This window comes from Pempheris klunzingeri, chromosome 13 (assembly GCF_042242105.1).
Source record: "Pempheris klunzingeri isolate RE-2024b chromosome 13, fPemKlu1.hap1, whole genome shotgun sequence".
Lineage (NCBI taxonomy): Eukaryota > Metazoa > Chordata > Actinopteri > Acropomatiformes > Pempheridae > Pempheris > Pempheris klunzingeri.
Window position 1 is genome coordinate 11,038,737 of NC_092024.1, and position 23,734 is coordinate 11,062,470.

At 42.3% G+C, this 23,734-nt stretch overlaps 4 protein-coding genes across 4 annotated transcripts; 1 reads left to right on the forward strand and 3 right to left on the reverse strand.

Moving 5' to 3' along the window:
* Positions 1–153: 153 nt before the first annotated feature.
* On the reverse strand, positions 154–5,129 carry LOC139211638 (jun dimerization protein 2-like). Its single transcript, XM_070841952.1, has 4 exons — positions 5,017–5,129; positions 2,760–2,977; positions 1,550–1,654; positions 154–1,409 (listed from the first exon to the last, which is right to left on the reverse strand). The coding sequence occupies exons 1-4, from the start codon at positions 5,102–5,104 to the stop codon at positions 1,224–1,226; spliced, it is 597 nt and encodes a 198-aa protein (XP_070698053.1). The 5' UTR covers positions 5,105–5,129; the 3' UTR covers positions 154–1,223.
* Positions 5,130–5,680: 551 nt separating this feature from the next.
* On the reverse strand, positions 5,681–8,451 carry LOC139211956 (protein c-Fos-like). Its single transcript, XM_070842388.1, has 4 exons — positions 8,314–8,451; positions 7,442–7,669; positions 7,006–7,113; positions 5,681–6,906 (listed from the first exon to the last, which is right to left on the reverse strand). The coding sequence occupies exons 1-4, from the start codon at positions 8,449–8,451 to the stop codon at positions 6,238–6,240; spliced, it is 1,143 nt and encodes a 380-aa protein (XP_070698489.1). The 3' UTR covers positions 5,681–6,237.
* Positions 8,452–11,005: 2,554 nt separating this feature from the next.
* Positions 11,006–17,609, reverse strand: mlh3 (mutL homolog 3 (E. coli)). Its single transcript, XM_070842387.1, has 12 exons — positions 14,931–17,609; positions 14,726–14,827; positions 14,544–14,623; positions 14,249–14,353; positions 14,065–14,149; positions 13,919–13,987; positions 13,693–13,801; positions 12,596–12,755; positions 12,448–12,471; positions 11,659–11,737; positions 11,381–11,532; positions 11,006–11,277 (listed from the first exon to the last, which is right to left on the reverse strand). The coding sequence occupies exons 1-12, from the start codon at positions 17,542–17,544 to the stop codon at positions 11,206–11,208; spliced, it is 3,651 nt and encodes a 1,216-aa protein (XP_070698488.1). The 5' UTR covers positions 17,545–17,609; the 3' UTR covers positions 11,006–11,205.
* Positions 17,610–22,116: 4,507 nt separating this feature from the next.
* LOC139211968 (golgin subfamily A member 6-like protein 26) lies at positions 22,117–23,679 on the forward strand. The gene is made up of 3 exons (XM_070842400.1): positions 22,117–22,136; positions 22,328–23,339; positions 23,572–23,679. Exons 1-3 carry the CDS (start codon positions 22,117–22,119, stop codon positions 23,677–23,679), a joined length of 1,140 nt encoding a protein of 379 aa, XP_070698501.1.
* The last annotated feature ends 55 nt before the right edge of the window (positions 23,680–23,734 follow it).

Here is a 23,734-nt window from a genome sequence, read left to right on the forward strand (position 1 = left end):
CCTGTGCCATTGTGGGTTCTTATGGGTTAAACAGAAAAGTTGGTCATGAAAGTGAGTGACTGGCATGTTTTCAATTTTCTGAGACTCAAAAAATCCAGAAAAAAAAAAAAGAAACTAAACATTTATTTTGTAAGGAAATACAAAATGGGATTTTGTGCTAGCTTATATGCTTATATAACATCATATACAAAAGTATAAAAAACATAATTGGTAGTAACAATATGGTAACAGAAAATAAAGTACAATGTAAACAATCCATATATATCTATATGTGCATACATGACGCCTGCGCCAAAACATAAGAATAAAGAATAAACCAAGAAAGAAAACAGGATCATCTGCTCAATGTATGAAAGAACAAAAATCATGGATGTTATTGAGGCTTCTGCGTCTGTGGGTGTGACTACTTGCTTTAGAAAATAATAAGTGGATATAAAATGTGAATTGAGTGAGGCCATTAAAGAAAAAAAATCCCACCATACATCATCAGCGTGTGATGGTCAATGCATTCCAGCAGTTCATTTTTATACTTCACTAAACCTATTAGGCCGACCCATAAGCCCCTTGTTCTAGTTCAGTTTAAATTCCTATGATTCCCAGAATGCATTTTAACAACGATAAGACAACCCAAATAATTTCAGGCACACGTACGGAGAAGTGTTGCATTACTCCTCATTACGACAATATGTAGCCCGATCACATATGTAGCTGTTTGTCTGTTAGGTTAACGCGCCGACCTCATGGATTCATCGGTTTGTAAATCACCAAATGAATCACTGCAGCTACTGAGCTGATGTTAACCTTTGATGTTTTTGATAGTGGAAAAAAAATCCATTTTAGCTGCTGTAAATATGTTGAAGCGACGCCATGTTGGCTAATGGCTAAAGCTAAGAGGAGATATAGTACAAATCCACCGTAAAACAACAAATTACATGTGCGGAACATTTAAGATGATTTGCCAATAGCTTTGCTTAACTTCATACTGATGGCGGCTGGAGCTCTGATGACCAAAATGGCGAATAAATGGGAAAGCAAGAGAGGGGGAACGAGAAGATTTGATGTAACTGCCAAAGCAGTCTCCAGTCTTATTGGATCCACATTAAGTGGTGTGGCGCTCCAGGACTTAAGGTAGCTGGTTCTCCTCCACGGCCGAGGCCCAAAACTAAGTGCTGCTAGTTGGCTGCTTCTTCTCAGCAGTAAACCGAAAGAAAGTCGCGGCTTCTTCACTTGGCCTCCAGCTGCTGCAGCAGGGGGTTCACCTCGCTCTCCGGGGTTTTCACACTGTCCGTCCTGACGATACACGTGGGGCGATGGCGGTTGAGCATGAGGATCAGCTGCTGTCGTTCCAGCTTCAGCTCCTCAATCTGGGCTTTCAGGTCAGAGTTTAACATCTCCAGTCTCTCTGATTCCTGCAGGAGGGGATGGAGGGAAACGGGAGCAATCAGTGGGGGGATGGCTGAATGTAGGAATGTTGTTTTTTTTATAATTACAACAGAAAAGATAAATATGTGAGAGTTAGAAACAAAACGACTGGCTGGTTATGTCTCACCTTTTGTAGATAATCTGTCCTCTCCTTCTTTTTGTTTCGACATCGAGCTGCAGCCACTTTGTTTTTCTCTCGCCTTCGTTTCCTCCTCTCTTCCTCTTCATCTCTCTGAGCAACAGCGCAGGTAAAAAGGCTTAAGGTTAAGTTGTGACGGACCTCATTATCAATGAACAAAACAAATAGAATAAATAACTAAATAAAGAACTACTTTTTCGCATGCATGTGGATTAGTCTCAGTTACAGTACACAATAGTCCTGCAATTACTCACCTCATGTGTGTTTAATTGGTTAAAAAATGAAATGACCATGATAAGATTTGAGAAAAAATTAATAGAAAACAGAAACTAATAAATTAAAGCTGAAATTCAAGCTAAACTGCACGTACTGAAACCAGTGCCACATGATACCACAACTACCAACATCAGAAAAAATGTGTGTTAACAACTCATATGAAGGCATTGGCCTTAACAGATAATATCTACCTTTAAGCACACCAGAAGTATATGTCAGCCCTTATAGAAAAGACAACCAACTCTGATGGGAAACACAGTATCTCCAACATGAGATTCAATTTGTAAAATGAAACAAGAAGTATTTTTTTTAAAGATACACATCCAGCGAGGCATTCTCAGCACAAATCTTTTGCTGGGCTTTTTGCTTTTTGGCAGGTATAACAGATAAGACGGCACACCTCGTGTATAACGCTTCTGTAGTGGAGAACTTTATACAAGTAAGTTATAATTTCCATCAGTGATTTCACATCTAACCCTTTGACTAGCTGGGTGAAACCAAACCAAAAGATCATCTGTACTGCCATCACTACAGCCAACAGACCTGTCAACTGGCACAAGTCAAAGCTGACAGTCTCAATAGGACTGATCTCCCTGATCATATTTCCCTCTGGACATCCATGGTGCAGAGACTCCTGCAGGATCATGTCCCACTATGTCCACTAGGTGGACCTGTTGATTAGGATAAGACACAATGCTCTAATTGTAAATATGCTTTCACCTCATGAATCTGTTTAGAATATATTTGGGACATTTTATATATAATTAAACTGGAATCTGTATGATACATTTGACATATTGTGTTTGGATCTGTTCTTTTCACTGCAGCTAAACCTCATAAAAGAACACATAAATGTTCAGTGTAAGCAAAAGCATGTAAACTAGGTAAAAATCAGTTTACATGATGTGGTTATCAGCATTACCTCTGTTTTGATCACTAGGGGCCTCTTCCCCAGACTGTCCAGGAAGTGCAGAGGTGACAGCATTGTACCAAACTCCTGGAAGTCACCAAATTTGAGCTCGTCAGTCAGCGTGGTGGCTGAGATCCCAGCCAGCGGGCCCAGGCTGGGCAGGGAGCCCGCTGTCACAGAGGGATCTGGGATTTGTCCTGGCATCGTGTCAGACTCGGTCGTGACCACAGCTAGGAGGCAGAGGGAGAAAATGGGAGACACGCTCAGACGGCGACTAAACCAGATCAATGAAAAACACATAAAACTGTGTCTGCTCTGCCTGTTATAGCACATGCTGGGGCATTCTTTATGGTGCGTGGGTAGAAAAAGTTTACATTAACAAATTGGAGTAAAATAGATACGTAAGTGCTTTATCTGACCTAGAGTCTGTGACAGGGCTTCATGACGGCATTTGCCTGAGGTGCATTGCTCCTTCCTAGCAGTCAGACTTACCTTACTGTGATGAATTACCGGTCTGTTATAGGAGCCGGATGCTGAGTCTGCTCTCATTAGGCTATTTTATTTTTTTTGCTTCTTTTTCTGGAACGAATATACTACCATTTACAGAGATCTTGGCAAGAATTTACCTTATTTAATCCCCAGAGGCCAAAAGAGTGATGAACAAGAGTGTACAAAGCAGACCCAGACAAATTCCCCTCTATTTGAAGGAGAGCAAAAGCTCGCCACTGCCAAGAAATACCCATGAACCATGGTTTCCTCCTTACTAGACTTAATGTCAGGGGAGTAGACTGTGGCCGGCAAAATTCAGCATTATGTGGAACACTAAGCTTGTTTTGTTTTGTTTAGCCAAATGAAAGATTAAAGGTGACACTGCTGACTTACAAAGTTGGGAGCGCTGGAGAGATTTCCACTATGTTTTGTGCCGTCTGTCACCGTCAAATGCCTTCATTTGAAAATGCTGAACATGAACATTCAAATATATCCAAAGACAATGGAGAGGCGCGTGTGTGTATGTGTGTGTGTGTGTGTGTGTGTGTGAGAGCAAAGCCAGCCAAAGACACAGGAAATTATTACAACAGCTCAGCGGATTTCCAAGCCACATGATGCAGCCAAAAACTACTATCTAAGGTCAATTACTCAACACCTTTAGCCCACACAACAGGAATAAACAGGCAGTATCAGATATTAATAACACTACGGAAAACAGCCACCTGGCAGATCAATGGGGATCTTAAGAGTTCATGTATGTCGGTTATGTATCTATTAAAAAGTTACACAGAGAAACTTATAGGTGACATTACACATGGGAATAATTTGCCATTTTTACACTTCCCCAAACTGAAGGTCAAAGTGGAACTGCACAGGCTGCGGTTTCGGCACACGGTGGCCACATGCAAAATTCTCTTTAAAATGGTGCAAAACACACAGGTAAACTTTAGGTAATCTGTGATTAAAATACACCAACATAAGAAAAACATAAAAGCACCTTAACATCACGGTTCTTATACATTTTCATAGAAAAGTACCCCACAGTGTACAATACGGACTGGATCTGAATATATTAAAGTCCACAGTGCAGGTATGATAATGAAATAATGTCTTATAATAGCAGCTTTATTATACACCTGAGGGTCCAAGAGCCCAATTCACTTAAACTGTAGACTGTATTATTAGTATTTGTGTTGAGCCTCTTCATGAGAAAGCTCCAGGCTGGTTTGTGAACATGATTTTTCAGCAGCTCAGGAATCTTTGTGTAGTGGTCTTAGGTAGACTGGCTCTGTTGCAGCATGCATACTGAAGCCATTGGTCAACTTGAAAGCGGAAGTTTTTCTTCAGTGCGGCATTTATCTTACGTAACTTTGTCTTCCCATCAGAGAGCTGCAGTGATAAAATGTTACAGCTTTTCGTTCGGGGCGGATTTCGCGTCACGTAAACCAAATATTATAAAGAATCCATGCAGCACGCCGATGTAAAGGACAGACAAGGCTAAAGAAGAACATTTTGTTCCTCGTTGTGCACGCCGCTGCTCCATGTAAGAGGAGCATGCACACAAAAGAAAATGATCTTTCTGTAGCACAGCTCGGCCTGATGTCACCTCTGCTTTGGACAAACTAGGAGAATGCAGCGAATAGCGCCGAGTAACATCCCAGAGCTGCTCGCCTCCTCTCCACCAACTGTGCTCGTTATGACCAAAGCGTGGCGCGCCAATGAGCTGTTTAGTATGTAAAAAAATACTCAGCCCTCGACTTATGAAGTTTTGTATACCGACCTGACTTTGATCCCAGGTGCAACAAATGTCCTTTCTTCTGGTCAGCCGAGGGTCGAGAGTAGATTTTAAAAAGTGGAAATCGTTGCATCAGCCCGATTTTAAACGTGATCCCAATCTGGGAGGATTTGGGAATGCGGAACTTGGGCTATGCCAGCCAAACGTAAGCAGGGATGTAAAAAAGTACATAGTGGGGGCAGAAGTGGGGAAGTCGCGCCGCTCCTCCCATAAAGAAACACTGAGGCTGCATGCTGCAAACACACAGTGTGCCTCAGATGGAGGCCTGCACTGACAAGACAGCACCAGCACTCAGCTAAACACACACCTAATGGATATCAATGTAAAAAAACCCAAAAACAAATACATCATCATAAATAAATTAATAGAATAATAATAAATACGAAAGTTATCCTAACCAGGTTTTGTGAAATATTCTCATATCAATAAAGTGACTCCATAAACACCTTTAGAGCTTAGAAATTAAATTTATGGTTGAAAATCTTCATATTTTCATCTTGATTAAGACAAAGATTTCACCAGCACCAAGCACCACTGTGAATGTAGATTTATTGTAATTATTCAGCAGCATAGATAAGCAATAAATGCTCATTTTACTTATTTTTCAATTTAACAAATAAGTCAAAATCTGAAAGGTAAAAAAATAAATCATAAGTTACATCTTGATAAGATATATATATATATTTATATATATATGTATATATATATAGTATATAGCACTGGATGTTTTCATGGAAAACTTTCAATGAGGCCAAACCACAGTTGATGACATTGAGGTATGCAGGTACTTAACATGGATGAATATGCAGATACAACATTTACAGCAATCAATACACTATTGACACCAAAACACAAAACCATACTGTAACATTAAATCCCACATTACATCTTAGATCTAGTGACAGATCAGATATATAGAAGCTTTGAAAATTATTTGGAATTTCTCAGCATGCGTTTTAAAATCAAAACTTACATCAGTCCCTCCCGTAAAAGTAAAAGCCATGCTTTTAGCTACATCACTCTGTTGGCTTTGTATCTGGAGAAAGTTTTTATGTTTGCTTAGTCACACACAAGACATTTCATGAATGTATTCCTTGAAGTGTTACAGCATACTGTGGCATATTATGTTGTTCGAATCATGTCAAAGTCAGGAACCTGCAGAACAGAAGAACCAGAGAGATCACACAGATCACTTCCCTCTGTACATTATAAGGCTAGGAGAGTGGGAGAGTTGAGGATGTCAACGGATTCGCCTTTGCCCCCTCCACCTTTATGGCTGTCTAGTTCCTCTGTGAGAGAGTCCAGCTCGGGACAGGCGAACGTGAACACAGACAGGTAGCTGCTGCAGGTGGGGGTGGAGGTCACCACAGGAGTGCTGAGAGGCTCCAGGTCGCTGGAAACCGACTTGTACAGGGTCTCCCAGTCCGAGACCCCGAGGGAACTGCTCAGGTCTATGTCTGGCACGGATCGAGCCGTCTCCATGGGGGTTTTCTCCTCCAAGCTGGGCAACATATTTTCCAGTAGCCCCTCCTTAATGTCCAGAGAGGGCTCAAGATCGCAGATGTTGATTTCAGCGCTGGCACACAGCAAGATATTGGAGTTCCCAGAGATGGCTGTGGAGGGATCACTGGGGATGTCCATGTCCTGGAGCGAAGGAGCCTCCTGGGTGCCATCCTCTGGAAGTCTGTCCTCGCCTGGACTGGGCGGTAGCTCTGGGGACCCCGCGGGCTCCTGGAAGATAGACTCCAGCTCCTCTGACATCTGGCACACTGGCTTGTGTGTGGCGAGGATAAATTCGAGCCGTTCTTTCTCTTTGAGGAGGTTGGCTATTTCCGTCTCCAGGGCTGCTTTCTCCTCCTCCAGCTTGTCCGTCTCCTTCAGAGAGACCCACATCCAAAAATCACCCACATTGGAGAAAACACACAAACAGTGGGTGCAAATGACAGCTGAGTAAATGCATCACTGTTTACTTACAGCTTGCAGTGTATCCGTGAGTTCCCTCCGTCTGTTGCGACACTTTGCTGCAGCCATTTTATTCCTCTCCCTCCTTATCCTCTTTTTCTCTTCCTCTTCTGGAGACAGCTGGGATGAGAGAGAAATGTTTCAGTTATTACCTTGCAGGATCCGGCCATTTCATCTTCTAATCCACTGCATCCGTTGCCAATTCACCCTCTGAAGAATGGCAAAAGCATGTTTCGCTGCAATGCGTCTAAAAATAGACCATTGTTGCAGACTTGCTGTGACCTGAATATAAATTGACTGCCTAAGGACGGCACACAGCCAGCACACAGCACCAGAGGAACATGCACAATAGCACTGTTTCACACAAGGAATTCAGATTGACATATGTAAATTTACAACATGGACTGTACTGTCCAATAGCAGGTAGGCTGCATCCGAGCAAACATACCTGCTCTGTTTTCCCCTTTCTGGCAGCATTTTTCCCCTTATTCCCGCCCTCTTTGGGTGTTGCCTGGTGAGAGCTTTGTGGTTCATTGGCTTGCTTGCTACCCAGAGACGGGGAGACAGATGTAATAATCGTAGGCTGGACCATCCACTGGAAATCTGGGGTAGAGGAAATTGCAGTGACTGTTGGAACAAATGGAGTGTCTTCAACGCTCATGTCTTCGCAGACCTCCTGAAAAAAAAAAATGGAAATAATAGAAAATGAGGACTCTAATAGATTTATTTTAAAATAGCCTAAAGCTGCTCCCATGCTATCAGTGCTTTCATCCGATTGCGACGACAATCATCAATGAAATCTACAAATCGTATGTTCACAGTCTTAAAACAGAGGGTAGCCTGCATGGGTTATATTTTCTTGAATATACCCGACCAGAAATAGCCTTCTCCAGATCAATATTTGACTTTATCATTGTTTCTGACGTCAACACTGACGCAGGGATGCTGTGGAGTCTCCTGAATGGATTTATTTTTCTCAATGAACCGCTGCATCGACACGCTCACATTTGGTCCCAGGACGTCGGAATCATAACAACCTGATCAACAGTTATTATGTCACATTTCCTCCCGCACTGATCTCTGCTCCAATTATAGAACAAATGCATCAAAAACAATTATGTCAACAAAAAAAAAAAAAAATTTCTTTAAAAGCCCAGTTAATTAAAATCTTATCAATCAGTTCCACCTCCCCCTCCCCCCACCGTGAAGATAAAAAAGCATTATGGGCGCCCAGTCTGTGGACCACATTAAAAAAAAAGGGATGTTAAATCTGCCTCCCGGGCTGCATGATGCATTTCTGATCAACAAAGACATTCATACCTTTGCACTGCTCTCTGAGGAGGAGGCTGGAGAGCTCGCCTCCTCTGGCGTCTTCTGGCAGAGCGTCCCGACAGGAGACTCTGTCCGGCAGGTGGGAGAGACTGAATCCATGTCAGGCTTCAGGTTGTTGTGATACATCACGAGGACACACACATACACACACACACACACAAAAAAAAAACACACACACACACACACAGGTCCAGATCAATGATAAATGTGACTCTGGCCTTCCGCTGGGCAGAGCGGCTCGGGTCTTTTCTCCAGGTATATACCTGGTAACTGGACGACTTGAATGCAAGCCCCTCCTTTTATGCCCTGCTAGAATTTTATGAATGAACCAAGACTGTACCATCCGCGGAGGGGGAGGGGGGGGGTCAGACTGACAGCCACACAGGCCCACATTTCGGGGTAAAAGATCCTTTTTTTTGACATTTCTCCTCTTGTATATTTCCTCTATGAATTGCATGTTAGCATTTTTTTTATGGGTTTTTATCGCAACTTCGTCACTGCACGGAAGCCAAGCAGCAGCCCTCACTCCCATTCACAAATATCGGCTTCTTAATAATGCGATGTGGGGTGACGGACGTGAGCCTATTTATAAATACACATATGTAACCTTTTTCCCGGACGACGAAACCTTGACGTTTTGGCGCATTCATCTGAGATTAAGACACCTCGGCGATTAATAGTCCATGAATATCAATATCATTTTTCTTTAATGATGTGAAAGCTTCATTAATTGCAAGGTCGACGCGATTTCGAAGGAGCATTTCAAAAAATATGTGTTGATTATGGCTGACATTTTTACTCCGCTTACAGATGAACTTACTCCAAGATTAATTGATTTTTATGAGACATGCTCCATGTTGTTTTTTGTTTTATTTCAGCGTGTGGCAGACCTCTAGCTCTGGGACTGCCTTTGCCGAAGATAAGAATCGGGGGCTGTTAGCAGACATAATGAAATGATGCTGAACTGTTTACTTGGGGGAGGAGGTGGTGAAGAGGAGAGATTGGACATGTGGGGGCGGAGGAGTCACGTGACACGACCCGGAACTGGAGGAGACGGGGAGGTGGAAGGGAGGGGGAGTTGGGGAATTGCATTTGACAGAGCAGCATCATCCTTTACTCCCGTCACAAAAGGGTTGTTAGTAACCTGAAAGGTTACCAGGATACTGATAACAGCCTAAAAAGCTTGTTAATGAGAAGGAAAGGGTTTCAGTTGCTATACTACATCACAGAAAAGATGGGAGCAAGACCAGGGTGCCTCACTCAGCCCACCGGACTGGGACAGAATTTGGAAGCACTCAGTATCACCTTCCAAATGTGTAAGATTTAGGGTGATACAACTGAAAATACTGCACAGAGCACACTTAAAACGTTCGACCGAACCTTCTCAGGCTTAAGCTGCCGTCGTTGATGGGGAGGAGGACACCCTGGTGCGCTCTCCATGGCTCTGTCCAGCTGTTAAGGCCCTGTGGTCTGTGGCTACAGACACAACTGTACCTTTTGGCATGCCTTGCAACAAAAACGCATTATTCTTAAGAATTGGAAAACCAGTTTTAACTTAAACAAATGGATGGAGGACTTTCTGGACCCAATGAGCCCGGAAAAAGTTGCAAAATCTCTGTTATACCTGGACAGGACTGGGAATGGCTTGTGGGACACAATGAGGTCATTCTCGGACTCTCAACATCTCACTTTCTTCTCTTTATAATATAATATAACAAGGTCATTATTGGGCCCACAATATTCACTCAGCCAATACTCACTGGTCTCAACTATCTTGCCTGTAATGTCTGTCTGTATGCGTTTGTGTAAAGAATAACAAAGAAATAAATGTATGTGTGTTGGAGCAAATGACGAAGATCACAGCATCTACATGTTTGATTGTGAGTCTTCCATTCTTCTCTTTCTGCCACAATTCTATGTGAGAGGTCATAGATGGAAATCACCTGATGTCCGAGGTGTGGACAGAAGAGCAGCGGTTCTTTCTTCTGTCAAATTTATTGCTTGTCGTGTCTTAAACTGTCAGAACGCCTTGGTAGCCACGTGGGTGCAGCGATGCAACCATGGATGCAACAATTGCTGGTTAAATTCCAGCCAGTGACCTTTGCTACATGTTGCTTTCCTCTCCGTCTCCCCTGTTTCCTGTCTAACCTCATGGTCTCTTCAAATATGCACCTCCCACGTCTCGTCTGTTTTGTGCACAAACACTTAATGGCAATCTCTCTCAGTTTTTGGGCTACTGTGTTAGCTCAGTGGCTTAACAGAGTCTGTCGCTGGACAGCAGCTGACCCACATGCACGAACATGCATCCGTGGCCGTCCTAACGACCAAAACAACAGACAGAGCAGCTTGGATTAGCAGCTTGACACACAGTGAGTGTAACTTCATTCTCTGCTCAGGTCTTCATTTCTCTGCTGTATCTTTACATAGGAAATGGTTGTTTAAGCCCGTATTAATGATCTGAATGTCGTCTAGAAAACCTTTAACTGGTATTTCTTATCTGAACCTCCATCAGTGCTGCTCCTCGTCTCCATGAGTGCACAGGCCACAAGGCAAATTCTCTATTTGAGACGATTACTGAAGGCAAGGAAGTTGATTAAGTAAATTAGTTTTTCAAGCACAACCTGAGGAATACAGCTTGATCCTCAACCGTCAACCGTCATGCATCAGATTTCATCCATGTTTATTTATTTGAGTATTTCCCCTTTTTGTGTATTTACAAACTAAATGTTACTCATTTCTGACAGTATGTTTTCCTATGAATTTTACAGTTGATTTATCATAATACAAAAGTTGTCAGCTACTGGGCTTTGGGGAGTTATTTTACTATTTGAGCGATTTGTTGACAATGAAGAAAACATTTAAATAAAAATACACACCCACTTATCTATTTCCATATAGTTCCCATGTTTTATACATTCTTCTCAGCTTTTGGAGGTTGGGTTTCTGTGATTCCTGCAGGAACAAGAATGCTTAATCACCACAAGATTGCTGTGCTGTGCAATGCCTTGAATACTACATTTAGTACAAAGTCACATGTGTGACTCCATTCTGGTACCTTCTGGTCTTTGTCCAAATGGAGGATGTCTACTAAAGGAGCTATGGATGGACGACCATGGGCGCACTGGAAGGGCAGCTGGCAGGAGGACAGGGACGCCACCAAGCTGTAGCATTCATCTCTACTCAGGCTGTCATTGAATTTGATGGCACCTGTTTAATACGCACGTGTGTAAAAGTGATTTGTATGAAGATTTCAGTGTAAATCCGCTCTTTATTGAATCACCAATGCATAAAAAAAAATAAACAGAAGGATGGAGACAAATAATTTAACCTTACCATGACATGCTAGGGAGGCTAGCACCTTCAGCACAGTGAGAGGCAGAGTCCCTCTCACTCTTCCAGTTGAGCGGAGTAACTGATACAAAGGAGAAACAATACATATTACCCTTAATATAACAGAATACTTTTTCCCGTTTCAAAAAAAGAGAAGCAATTATTCAGATCCTTTACTGAGGTAAAAATACTACTTAATAGTACTAAAATTATGAAAAGTGAACATTCTCATTGTGCATTGTTCCTTGATTGGTATTAGTACTGCATTAATGTGTATGCTGCATTTTACTGCTGTCGATTTTTAAGGCTTTTAATTTTAACTACCTTACATATTGTTAGGTAGTTTAAGATACAGCAATGCATTATGGTCTATGCGATCACATTTGTAAGGTTGTTGTCCTGTGGAAACTACATATCTGTACATGTCAACTTTTCATGAGCCCAAAAAAACAGCGAGAGAGTTTTGAATAGTTTATTTAGCTTAAGTAGTAACAGAATTTCTTCCTCCCTTCAGTTTATCACAAACATTTAAAATCACCTAATTTGGAGATACATGGTTTTCACTGGACAGAAAAGGAATGATAAATCTTAATCTGAGAAGTAACTAAAGCTGTCAGATAAATTTAGTACAGTAAAATCTACAATATTTCCTCTGAAATTTAGTGGAGTAGAAGTATAAGGGTGCATGAAATGGAAATACAAGTACAAGTACTTCGATTTTGTACCTAAGCACAGTCCTTGAGTAAATGTACTTTCATTCCACTACTCCTAGAAAGACACTTCTGAGCTTACCTCAATCTGCTCTCGAAGATATTCCTGATGTGTGATTACAGAGAGAAGGCAAAATGGAAAACATAAGTGGAAAGAACAGTAAAACAATCACTTGGCTAAATGAGTAAATGATAAAATAGATGGTCTAAAGATGTTTCCTAAGTCTTACCTCAACAACAGGCTTGATAACAGATGGTCTCCCCCGCTTGACCTCATTGCTCTCCTTTTCCATGAAGCACAATGGTACCTTCCCTACAAAAATCTGTGGATCCGCTGCCTCTGAGAACTTCACCTCCAGGCCCAAGCTCCGCAAATGTGGTTGGCAAGACCTGTAAAAGTAAGGGTCCACAAAACCATTAGCAATACAGAAAACACTGCTCAATAACAATGCCAATGCAATAATATACATGGCATTGGAAAAAAAACTCTAGTGTCCTGTCAATCAGCTGAAATCAGTGTTCAGTATGGAAAAAGAAATTATTCAGAAAGCTAAAAAAAAAAAAACTGTGAGGTTTGACAAAAAGTTAAAACAGCACACAGTAACGGTGAAAGTTGGTTTAAAACAATTAAAGTTGTGGAGGGTGATCAACAAGAGTAGATCAGAGCATCTGAAGCACACAGGGACCAGAGCTCCTGGGTATCCTTGCTGTAACCATAATTAAGAGGGGAAACAAGGCAGATCTTGGCAGAGTCATAACCTCCCTGCCCAAATTAGACAAAGTCCTTGCATGTGATTTCTAAAAATGGACTCCTTGCACTGTCTAAAGTGGACATGATTCTTTGACAATGCTCCAGTAAGAAGAAAAACAAAGTTACGTACAAAGGTTGTGATTTGTCTAATGTAAGAGATTTAACTAAGGCTTTTGACAGTGTACACCCTGCTACTAATACAGGCTGCCACAAAGAGAACAGTAGAGTACTAACAGTACTGAATGATGGCATGTGAGCCAAAGTGCCGCGCAACAGCTCAGGGTTAAGACAGGGAGGTGAAATGAGGCTGCGTCACTACACCTACCCTTTTTATCATCTTTACTGCCATCATCCGTCACCTCATTGCCAAATTCTGCTGCTGAGTGTTTCAGCTGTTGTAAAGATAAGACAGTGGGCTCTTAGACCTCAACCATGCAGGATGCAGCAGTAAGTACATCCATCGAGCAATGACAATGCCATCACACATAAGTAAAAAAAAAAAAAAAAACATCTGTGTGTCCTAAACACCAACAAATGCAGGTTATGGTTCCAGAGTGCAGAGGACAAAAAACACACCTAAGCAGCCTCATCTCCTCCTCTGTCACACTGATCTCAAGAGGTGGCAAAATGGTTGATGAGCACAGACGTCTCTCCCCTGGTGCATCTGGGTCATCCTCATAGGAATCTGTGACGGGACACACACATTATGACTGTAGTGTTACATCAGGGTCCCTGCGAAAACATTAATGTGACATTTCATTCTCAATATTAATACTGTGCATTGTGTGTCTGTTTCTTTTACCCGCAACTAGATTTTCAAGGCGAACTCTCTCGTGTGCAGCGTGTTGGTCCACCAGCACCAGAAGGTTTCCTGGAGTTTCAATATAAATGCATGAGATGTTGACAAAGCTACAAATGACAAAACGGTAAGGCTCCCTGTGTCTATACCTTCAGTTTCAGCGAGTGCTGCAGCCTCCTCATCTCTTGTATTGATAAGACATGCAAGAAACTTCTTATCCACTTGATGAATAACCTATAAAAGTGATCAAATAACAATTACCACATAACATAAATGAGGGCAAATGGGTTGAAGCATTATAAAGAATATTTTGTCAGAACATTTGAAACTTGCCTTCATTGAGTGAATCATGGCCTTCGAAAAACGATATGGAAACAGGATGTTGTGGATCTTGACAGCCAGTGCGTCTGCTTGTCTGTTTGATATGTCCACACCAACCTGTCAGCACAGCGGAGTTCACAATGCATCATTAAGACAGCATAAAGAGACAAGCAAACTTATTATATATTCAAGACAGTTAAGAGCAGATAAAACGTAGTAAAAATTTTAATCCTTCAAAAGTTACAAAGCCGTTCTGCAACCAAAGACTCACATTTTAATACAAAGTAAACACACAAGTTTTAATTACCGTAGGAGGTCGGACAAACACAGGATTATTCCATTTTGAGTACAAAGAGGTAAGTGAGTTCGAACTGTCACCGCTGTCATCTGTAAGACAGACAAGACTATATGTGAACATCAACAAGCCACTATTCATTGTGTAATCGACTGTGACCCACCAACCTACAGTCTGAGCTGTCTGTGAAGTACCTCTGTCATCAAGCCCTGAACTAATCACCCTTTCTGTCCTGGCTTTAGGCAGGAAGGGTATCACTAGATCCACCTGAAATGGGTAACACCTGTATTCCATCCCTGCAGTTTAAGGGGCAGGAACAACAGCCACAGTCACAGTGTTGTTGGTTAATTGTTGTTCATGTTCAAGCCAACATAACCTGCTGAAAAACTACTAACTCACCATATTCAGAGATGACACTGACGGCCATGTTGGTGACATCAGATGTGCAGCGCACTTGCGTTTCTTCAGTAGGCGGGTCGTCGTATCGGCTGAGCCCAGTCACTTTGTTGACATAGACCGTCTTTCCCACTGATGTATCGTAGTGATGAAGCCAGTCGCCTGATGTTGTAGCCTCCTCCCTCTCAGTCATCGGAGGATTCGTACTGCAACCTGGGACTGGTTCAGGATCCAGTGCAGTGTCACAGTGACTCCCATTGTTATTGCTGTCCTGGATGCAATCATCCCCATGACTGAGACAGTCCTGTGAGGTAGTCCCAGACAGGCGTGGTAATACTTTGGAATCGTCTGTCCTGTGTTGTTTCAAATGGCAGAGTTTAGCTGCTAAAGATTTTTTGCCTCTATTCTGCGATGAGACTGCTTTTAACTTGGTAAAAACTGGGAGGGTTGGTGGGCTTTGGAAGCTGCTCCGGGTCTCCTTTTTTTCTGTTTCTGTAACAGTACCACATCCCTGATCTTTCTGGCAAACCAACAAATTCTGGGAATTCAAATCAAAGCCGTTTGTCTTAGGAAGTCTGGCATTATTGTCTTGATGAGTGTCTTGAGAGGGTTTTTTCAGTTGATCAGATTTGCCGTATACTCTTCTAAACTTCTCAAGAGATCCAGATGCCTCACATAAAGACAACTTTTGACAAGTTCTGGGAATCTTTAAAGGAATGACAGGCCCGAAGTCTTTGTATAGTTTCTGGCAGGATCCGTCATGGCCTGCATTGAGAGAGATTTTGCGTTTCGGTACAAAGGCTCTCTCTTCACATTTCTCTTCTAAAATTTGCCGCTGAAATACTGAGCTGTTGATTTGGGACAGGTCCTGAGTTTCAAGACTTTCATGAACATATGGATCGGACAGCCCGATCTTTCTGTTACCAAATAAAGTCTGTTCATGCCTTCCTGTAAACTGGCAGTCAGGTAATTTATTCTCAGTCTGGGTCAAATCAGGCTGACTTTGTTGAGCGATGCTGTCTAGTGAAGTCACATTGCTGGTTGAGGTAGTATTATTTAATTTTATCTCTCTTTCTTTTAAAAGGTCCAGTTTTTCACGGTGTAGCTGTCTAACTGAACTGGACATGCATACAATTTGAGAGCCTTCCCCTGCTTCACTTAATGTTGGCTCCTCTTCTTCAGAACTGTTATCGTCAGATGCAGGTTTCAGCCAAGTCCTGTTACACAGTGGCTCATCTATACATTCTTCGTTTAAGCCTTCTTGACTTTTTATCTTTTCCAGCTCATCTGCAGTCATCTTGTTCTGCCCCAGCTGTTCAGTCTCTTCTTCGCTCTCCATCAGCGCAGACTCCTGGCAAACACTGTCCTTGCATTCAAAGTCATCTTTGCGCTTACGATGAACGGGGTCAGACGCCAGTTTCAGCCCAATACTGCAATCTAGTGTGTGAGCACTGGTGGTTGCTTGGCCGCTATTGCAACTGCTCTCTTGGTCTATATTGTGAGTGCCAAACAGTTTGGGAGATACATAGTCCGGGTCATCTTGAGAAAGCACAGCCACCAAGTTCTCCCTGCTCAGGAAAGCTTTCACCGCCTCTTCTATACAGAGCAAAATGCCATCCCAGTCTTTAAACTCTATTAGTGTTTTGGCAGGCTCAAGACATATGTCATACTCTGAGTAAGGGCATTTGATATTGACGATGTAAACTCCATGCATCTCTTGGCTTCGTTTGTGTTTTGGGCTCCTGGTGGTAGACAGGCCATCTAGACTGTCATTTTTCTGGTTTGAACTGCTCAGTCTGCGTAGGAGAAAGTTCAGCAGCTTGTGTACCCTAGTTTTCAGGAGCAGCCTGTCATTTACATAAAGGAACTGTAAGCTGTTGTTATAGTGACCCTCTTTGCCAATGTAGCCGATCACTTCAAACTGTCCGTGGGTGTAGCTGATTTCTCCAAGTTTCTGTGCTCGCCCGAGGCCGTGTATCTGAACAAACCTGTGGTAGGTGTTTCTGGCTTTAGGAAGCTGCACCATCATGGCTCCTGTGCAGTCATTCTTCAGGGTGAAAGACACAGAGGGATGCATGAGAGAAACAGCCTCCACTCTGTGTCTGATCCTCTCACTCTCCAGGACAGCATCCATCCTCTTCCTCCGCACTGGCATGTTGTGGAAGAAGTTACAAATGACGACAGTTGTCCCTGCAGAGGGTCGAGCAACCTCAGCTTCAAAGACACCCATCCCCTTGCCATCCTTGAAGATCCTGATGTGAGTTCTCCCCGATGATCTGGTCCGGGATGAGATTTCAACAAGCGTGGCTAGAGAGACCGCACTTGCCAGGGCTTCTCCTCTGAAACCATACCACCTGAGGTTGTCCAGGTCTTCAACAGCGCTGCATTTGCTCGTGTAGTATCTATTTCCCACGTTCTCCATATCCTCAGCGTTTATCCCCACACCGTTATCGATTACCTGAACTTTGAACGCCTCCATGTCCATCCTGACTCCCACGCAGGTCGCCTCGGCATCGATGCTGTTTAGGATAAGCTCCTCTACGCACTGCTGAAGTGAGGGGATGGCGACACCTGAGCGAAGTTTCCCCTGCACCTCTTCAGGCAAACACTTAATCATGGTATCCGCTTAGTGTTTTCAGTCTAATCGAAATTAGTAAACTGGTTTAAAGTTGGCCGTTGCTCGCTAACGTCCGGTAGCATTAGCTGAAAGCTAGCTGTGGGTACTTTTAGAACGCGACACACACAAAAAAAAGAAGAAACTCGGGTTACGGGGCTCATTACTTTAAATAAATAAAACTAACCACCGACAGACATGTTGAAATTAAACGTATCTGCTGTTTACAGTCAACGTGAGACATAAAGAGGAGACCGCAGCAGCTAGCAGCTAAAGCTAACAGCGCCATCTTCTGGTGTGACGGGCCTAAACTTTGACAGTCTGTCCGTGTGCACAGCGCCACCTGCTGTACGGAGTGCGTTATCTCATGTCTCCAGACACACTTCTGTATTCTGACTGTCATCTCTGTATCTTCAAGCTCAGCTTTGTTCACTTTATAAAAATGTTTCTCCTTCATTCTTATTGGTTCCTCCACTCATGACCCATCTTATATTTTGTGCTGATACTGACTTGTTATATGTAGGAAACAAAGTGTAGTACATATCAAATTCAAAATCTAAGTTTCCTCAACTAAATTTGCCAATTAGGAAGTGTAGATGTTTATTTATGATTATTTATGCCAGTTTTTGTTCTCTCTATACCTCTAGTTTGTTAGGCCTGTGACATTCTTCACAAACGTTTCTCTAGAATTAAAATTGTAAATTTCAATAAAGTCCATCTTAACTGATCAAATGAGCAAAGAATGATGAGGATGATCAGCTCTACATCTTTGGCAGCTTTGTCAGTGTCTCCTCACAGCCACCTGCAGCCACATCAGTCCTTGCCAAAGGAGGGCAGCAGTGGTCTGATGAGTGTTTCCTGTCATTCATCAGACTCCTTCAGTCCGTCCTTATGGAGGCCGCTGAAGACAGATTCCAAGGTTATACCATTGGTTGTTCGCTCAGCAGGATGTTTGCCGGACTCTGCGGTTTTTTTGTTTTTTTTTTGCAAATGCTCCCCTTCAAAAAGACTTACAGTCTGTTGAGAGTCTCTGTGAAATAAAGTGGTCACTCAAGATTATCACTAAATCATTTCCCCCGAAATGTACTAGTCCAGGTCCCTACCAACTGGGTTTTCTGTTGTACAGCTGATTATAGCCTTTTAAAATTAAACTCATCAATCATCATTGTAAGAGCCATTTCTGTGCATTTGTATTGCATTAGATATCTTTGTTTAGTTTTTGCTGTGAGCTTCTCACCACTGGGGGCATCCCTGCTGTGACATGCCAGAGGGCATATAATCAGCCAGGTGATGCACCCAGGTGTGGACTGATGGGAAGAGAAGAAAACAGTTTTAGACCGTGTCGGGAGGTGACGTGTCGTGGCGTGTTGGATTGTTTGTTTAATTCTGAATTGCATATACCGGGATCTGCATTGGTAAGCAGTCACGATTGAGAAGTGCGTAAAAGACAGACTCGTATTTGGAAGGAAATGGAAACGAAAGAATGTAAACAACAATAAACAGCACCATATCCAAGCAGGAAGCAGTGGAGTCGACAGGTTTTTTACACGAGTCAAAACATCCTCACCATCAGCAACAGGTGCCCTTGATCAATAGGCGAAAAAGGGTCACTACAATCATCTTACTGACATTAGCACAATAAAATTCAAACAATGTGAGACCTGCTGAAAGGAATTTTTCATTTATTATTGTAATTCCATATATTGTAGATGTTAAGGTGACCTAACATAGGCAGTTTCAATATTAACCTTTTAAATTAAATAAATTTTGAAATAAAAAAGACTAAATAAATAAAACATCTACTTCAAAGTTAATGTAACAGGCCCAGCTTATGGGTTCTTTTACTTTACTATGTCAAAAGAGGAGTGCTCTAGGCTATTGATTATTTTCTCATTCTTGAACTCTGCCTTGACTATGTGCGACTTGGGGCTTCCGGTGGATTTCAGCCACTCTTGCATTTCTTTCACTTTGCTGCATGGGCCTTGCAGCTGCCCCTGAACAGTTCCTGCGCTGGTGTTTTGGACCCATCCAACCAGGCAGAGCTTCTTCGCTTCCGCCTGAAAAAATGAAACACTGTGGATTAGAAGATGGCAGAGGTGGTCTGCTGATAGAGATGCTAGGAAGAGGATATCAATAAGATACTGAATGTAGTACAGAACAGGCCTTGCACACTGTTAAGAATCAGATCTCTAAAACTTATATAAAAGATAAGGACTGTTTTGTTATTTTGAAACGCAAAGTAGTTAAACAGGCATGAAAACTACATTCTTGGCCTCGGATGTGGTCATTTTACTGATGGTCTTCTAGCTTTTCGGGAGCTTTTAAACACATCTCATGGCCCTCATCAGTTTTCATCATCATCCATGATCATCCATAATCAAGCAAGTAAACTTCATCCTCAGGACCATGGGATGTGATTGAAAGCTCCAGAGAGAGTTAGTGAGTAGATTTTAGGATGGTATTATTCATCTCACATTTTAAAACGACTTCAAAAGGCCACGCTGCTCACGTGTAGGATAAAGCTATGTCACCATCAAACTCACTTGAGTGTATTTCCGAAAGAATACACCTTGCACTCTGCCAAAAATCTCATAATCCACTGAAATTAGTTCTTCGGTGGACATAGTGGACCTTAGAAAGAAAAGGAGAAATAAGATAATATTGGCTGTCGTGTTGTGCGTCTGGGACCCCATTCACGCATCGCTGGGACTGCGTGACAGCTAGCAACCACAAGCTATGCTAACACATCACACATTTATATTCAACCATGGATAATTAACACGTTAAGCTTCGTATTCATGCTGTATGAATACACGACAGCTCGCTGTTCTGTAGTTCACCTGAATATTTTTAGGATGCCGTGAGACGACTATTCAGCAGCGAGTGATCTCGATTTCAAAACATACGGGGACTCTGTATCAGGAAGTGATGTTTCAATGGGTCAGACCGGTACATCCGGGAACTTTCCTGTGAGGACAACTTTCCTGTGCATTAAAACTCTTGAGATGATCCAAAGTTTCACTGTCTTTCTTTACAATACATAAGTGGAAATTTACTACGAATGCTGTGGGATTCTGAAGTCTTTAAAAAAACATATAGCATTCGAGCAAGGAAAACACATCAGCTATTTTCCCTGCCCTACAAAGCAAAAAAGGCACTAACCTTACAAGATGCATGTCTGTAACGTTTTACCCTGACAATAAGCAATGCTTATTAAACATTAATCTAGAGTTGATATTCCTCCTAACATGTACATTGTCATATAGCCTGGACGAGAAAAGAGATTAGTCTTCAGCTAAATCTTACACTCAGTGCTGTAATCCAAAAATATATAATTAATTTTTGTACTTAATAAGACATCTTTATCTGACACCAAACACTTTTTATTGTGAGCCCTGTCAGATGTGAGTCATGCTTCACACAACCTGATGGTAGGAGATCTTCTTGAGAGAGTTGTTGCAGGTTTAAGCAATAGTTTGGCAATTACAGAATATACAAACCAGCCTTGTTCCATTTTTTTTCAATTAAGTCCCAGATTTACCTGTTCAATTAATCCACAGCAGAAACCACTATCTGATTAATACTGATGATGATGTTATCTAACCTGACTGAACCTTGTCAGTACAGTTTATGTGAATGATTTGTGATGTGTTGATGAGAGCCTACTCTGGGTGACGTATTTCCGATCGGATCTATGGACCAATCAGAGCACACCAGAGACACTTGGTTTCTAGGCAACGAATGTAAGCATTGGGTGGGGGAAAGTGTCACAACAGTTGTTACGGCTAACTAACAAGTGGACATGTTAGCTAGCTAAACTCGGCGTTACTTTTAATTGAGACGACATACAAGGAGACAGTAAGTGTTTGAAAGTCGACACGGTTGTTTTGGAGAAACTGTGTCGCATACAGATACAGTATTAAGTACTTAACAGCTCGCTACATCTTTTCTGACATCAAACATTTGGCTAGCAAATGTTATCCAAGAAAAAACAAGAAATGTCATATCAGACACGTTTTGTTAAACTATTGTTTTGCAAAAGTTTGTAAGTCTCTTTTTTGGAGATCTCAAGCACTCAAGATCCTCACACTTGCTTGTTCTACAGGTGGTCATGTAACCTTAGATGTGTAATGTCTCCATTATTCAGAGCGCGTTTACAATTTCTTATCCGTGCTTAAAAGACAAGCCGGGCAGTTCATTCTTGGCCTTAAACACAGCAGTTGACGAGCCAATATCCACTCAAGGTCCACTTACTTGCAAATGCTGTTGCTTTTGACCATATAACATGGTTGTCATCAACAAATTCCATGTGCTTACCAGGCTAACCCTAACCCTAACCCCTTCTTATTCAAATTTAGATTATTTAATGACTAACCCTTTTTTCTCTTTAAAAAGTACATTATTTTTCTGCTTGTTTTTTCCTTGAAATTTTACAGTAAAAAAAACCCCTCAGTGCCAGGTCTACATCTATAGAACAGACATGATCTTCCACAGGAGATGAAGCCATGAGTGCACACACAGGAAGAAGACACAGTCCTCAAGGGCAGTACAACACTGCAGGAAAAACACTTGGACATGACAACGCCGATACTCAGGCACAGCATGGTGTTGTACCTAATAGGAGAGCAGATGGACTAGACCGACCATTTCCAAACAAGCCTGTTAGCCACAGAAGACCTCTCAAAACACAAAAATCAATTGATACGTGTGATTCTGAAAAGATCACGACTACAAAACAACCAAGAGGCCATTTGTTGCCCCATGAACATCCCTCAAATGGCATCAGAGAGACCACAACATCCCAGGATCCAAGAAAAGACTCACACAGACTGCCCAGAGGAGAACTACAGATGGCCAAAGCCATTCATGCAAAAGAGCTCCTGCTTCAGGAGAAGCTGTGGAGGGTTGAGGAGAAAATAAGACAAAAAATCCAGAAAGACGGCGACCAAAAGAGTGAGGAGGAGAGGCACGGCAGGGGACAAGCAGAGGGGGGAAAAGCTCAGACGAAAACCAGGCTGTCTGAGCAGCAGAGGAGAGAACCAGTGAGAAGCAGAGACATGATTCCGCAAGGAAGAAGACAGGTGGATGTTAAACAACTTGGGAAGAGGCAGGATCAGAGGAATGAGGACAGGACGAGGTCTACACATGAAGAGGAAAGCCACATATGGAAAGGAAGGGAAATGGAAGTTGCACAGCAGCAAAGAAAAGGACATAAAGTACCTCACAAGCTCACAGGTAATGAGCAAAAAATGAATGAAGAGCTCAACAAGTCAAGGTGGGAAAATGTGAAAGAGCATACCAGAAGAAAAGGAGGGGATGAAAAAGATAATGGAACTTGGGGAAAGGCAGGTGTGAAGTCACATGACGACAAAGGTTGGACAACAGAAAAGAAATATAAGGAGAGGACATCTGAAGAGACGGACGGTTCACACAGTCAACAAGATATGCTTCAAATGAGTCAAGAGAAATCTTCACATTGTGCTGCGACAGAAAACAACAGAGGTGCAGGAAGAAAACTGTCTGGAGAACCACTGCTTCCACCACTTTCTATCCTCTCTCATCCCAGCAGACCAGAGCCAGAGGAGCTCATTACAGAGCACATAGACACCAGCCTCCAGCTTATTCTTTGCAGAATCTGCAACAGAAAGTTTTCAAGTGACAGATTACAGAAGCACAGCCAAATCTGTAAAAAGGTGAAACAATCGCATCGTCAAGCCTACAACTCCTACGTTCACAGGACCAAGGGATCTGCCAATGAAGAGTTCTTGAAAACCCACAGCAGAGCCAGGACTCCAGAGGTAGGCCAGTAGAATTCTTTGCTTCTTTTAAAGGGCTGCTCTACCAATTTTACACACAGGGTTTCTGTTAAAAGTACCCTCTGGAGTTTTGCACCACTTATTTTTAAAAGTGGGCCACACATTACTGTTTTTTAGGCGTGGGTATTTTTCTAATTATCTAATGAAAGCATGCTATTGGTTGCATTATGGGAGATGGACACGTCTTTGATGTCAGCCCCCTCTTTTTATTCAGGTTTTAAAGAAAAAGAACCCGAGACAGAACCAAAAGGCAAACACAAGAAATCTGCATGATGGTAAAATCCCAGCTGAGCATCCAAGTGAGCCAAAAGTGTCCAAGTGAGCTGGCCCGAACGGACCCACGCACTTTGGCCTTGGACCAGTTCAACAAAAGATCC

Bases quoted from the DNA above. Each gene is read 5' to 3' on its own strand.
- LOC139211638 (XM_070841952.1), bottom strand. From the start codon at position 5,104: ATGCAACGATTTCCACTTTTTAAAATCTACTCTCGACCCTCGGCTGAC. The intron at 2,978-5,016 runs GTCGGTATACAA...TCTGCCTCCTAG, and splicing joins GCACCTGGGATCAAAGTCAG to CTGTGGTCACGACCGAGTCT. The intron at 1,410-1,549 runs GTGAGACATAAC...CCCCTCCTGCAG, and splicing joins GGACAGATTATCTACAAAAG to GAATCAGAGAGACTGGAGAT.
- LOC139211956 (XM_070842388.1), bottom strand. From the start codon at position 8,451: ATGTATCACAACAACCTGAAGCCTGACATGGATTCAGTCTCTCCCACC. The intron at 7,670-8,313 runs GTATGAATGTCT...TTTTTTTTTCAG, and splicing joins CCTCAGAGAGCAGTGCAAAG to GAGGTCTGCGAAGACATGAG. The intron at 6,907-7,005 runs GTAAGTAAACAG...GTCTCTCTGAAG, and splicing joins TCACGGATACACTGCAAGCT to GAGACGGACAAGCTGGAGGA.
- mlh3 (XM_070842387.1), bottom strand. From the start codon at position 17,544: ATGATTAAGTGTTTGCCTGAAGAGGTGCAGGGGAAACTTCGCTCAGGT. The intron at 13,988-14,064 runs GTATAGACACAG...TTGAAACTCCAG, and splicing joins AGCACTCGCTGAAACTGAAG to GAAACCTTCTGGTGCTGGTG. The intron at 13,802-13,918 runs GTAAAAGAAACA...GTCCCGTCACAG, and splicing joins CCTTGAAAATCTAGTTGCGG to ATTCCTATGAGGATGACCCA.
- LOC139211968 (XM_070842400.1), top strand. From the start codon at position 22,117: ATGACAACGCCGATACTCAG. The intron at 22,137-22,327 runs GCACAGCATGGT...AAATGGCATCAG, and splicing joins ATGACAACGCCGATACTCAG to AGAGACCACAACATCCCAGG. The intron at 23,340-23,571 runs GTAGGCCAGTAG...CTTTTTATTCAG, and splicing joins GCAGAGCCAGGACTCCAGAG to GTTTTAAAGAAAAAGAACCC.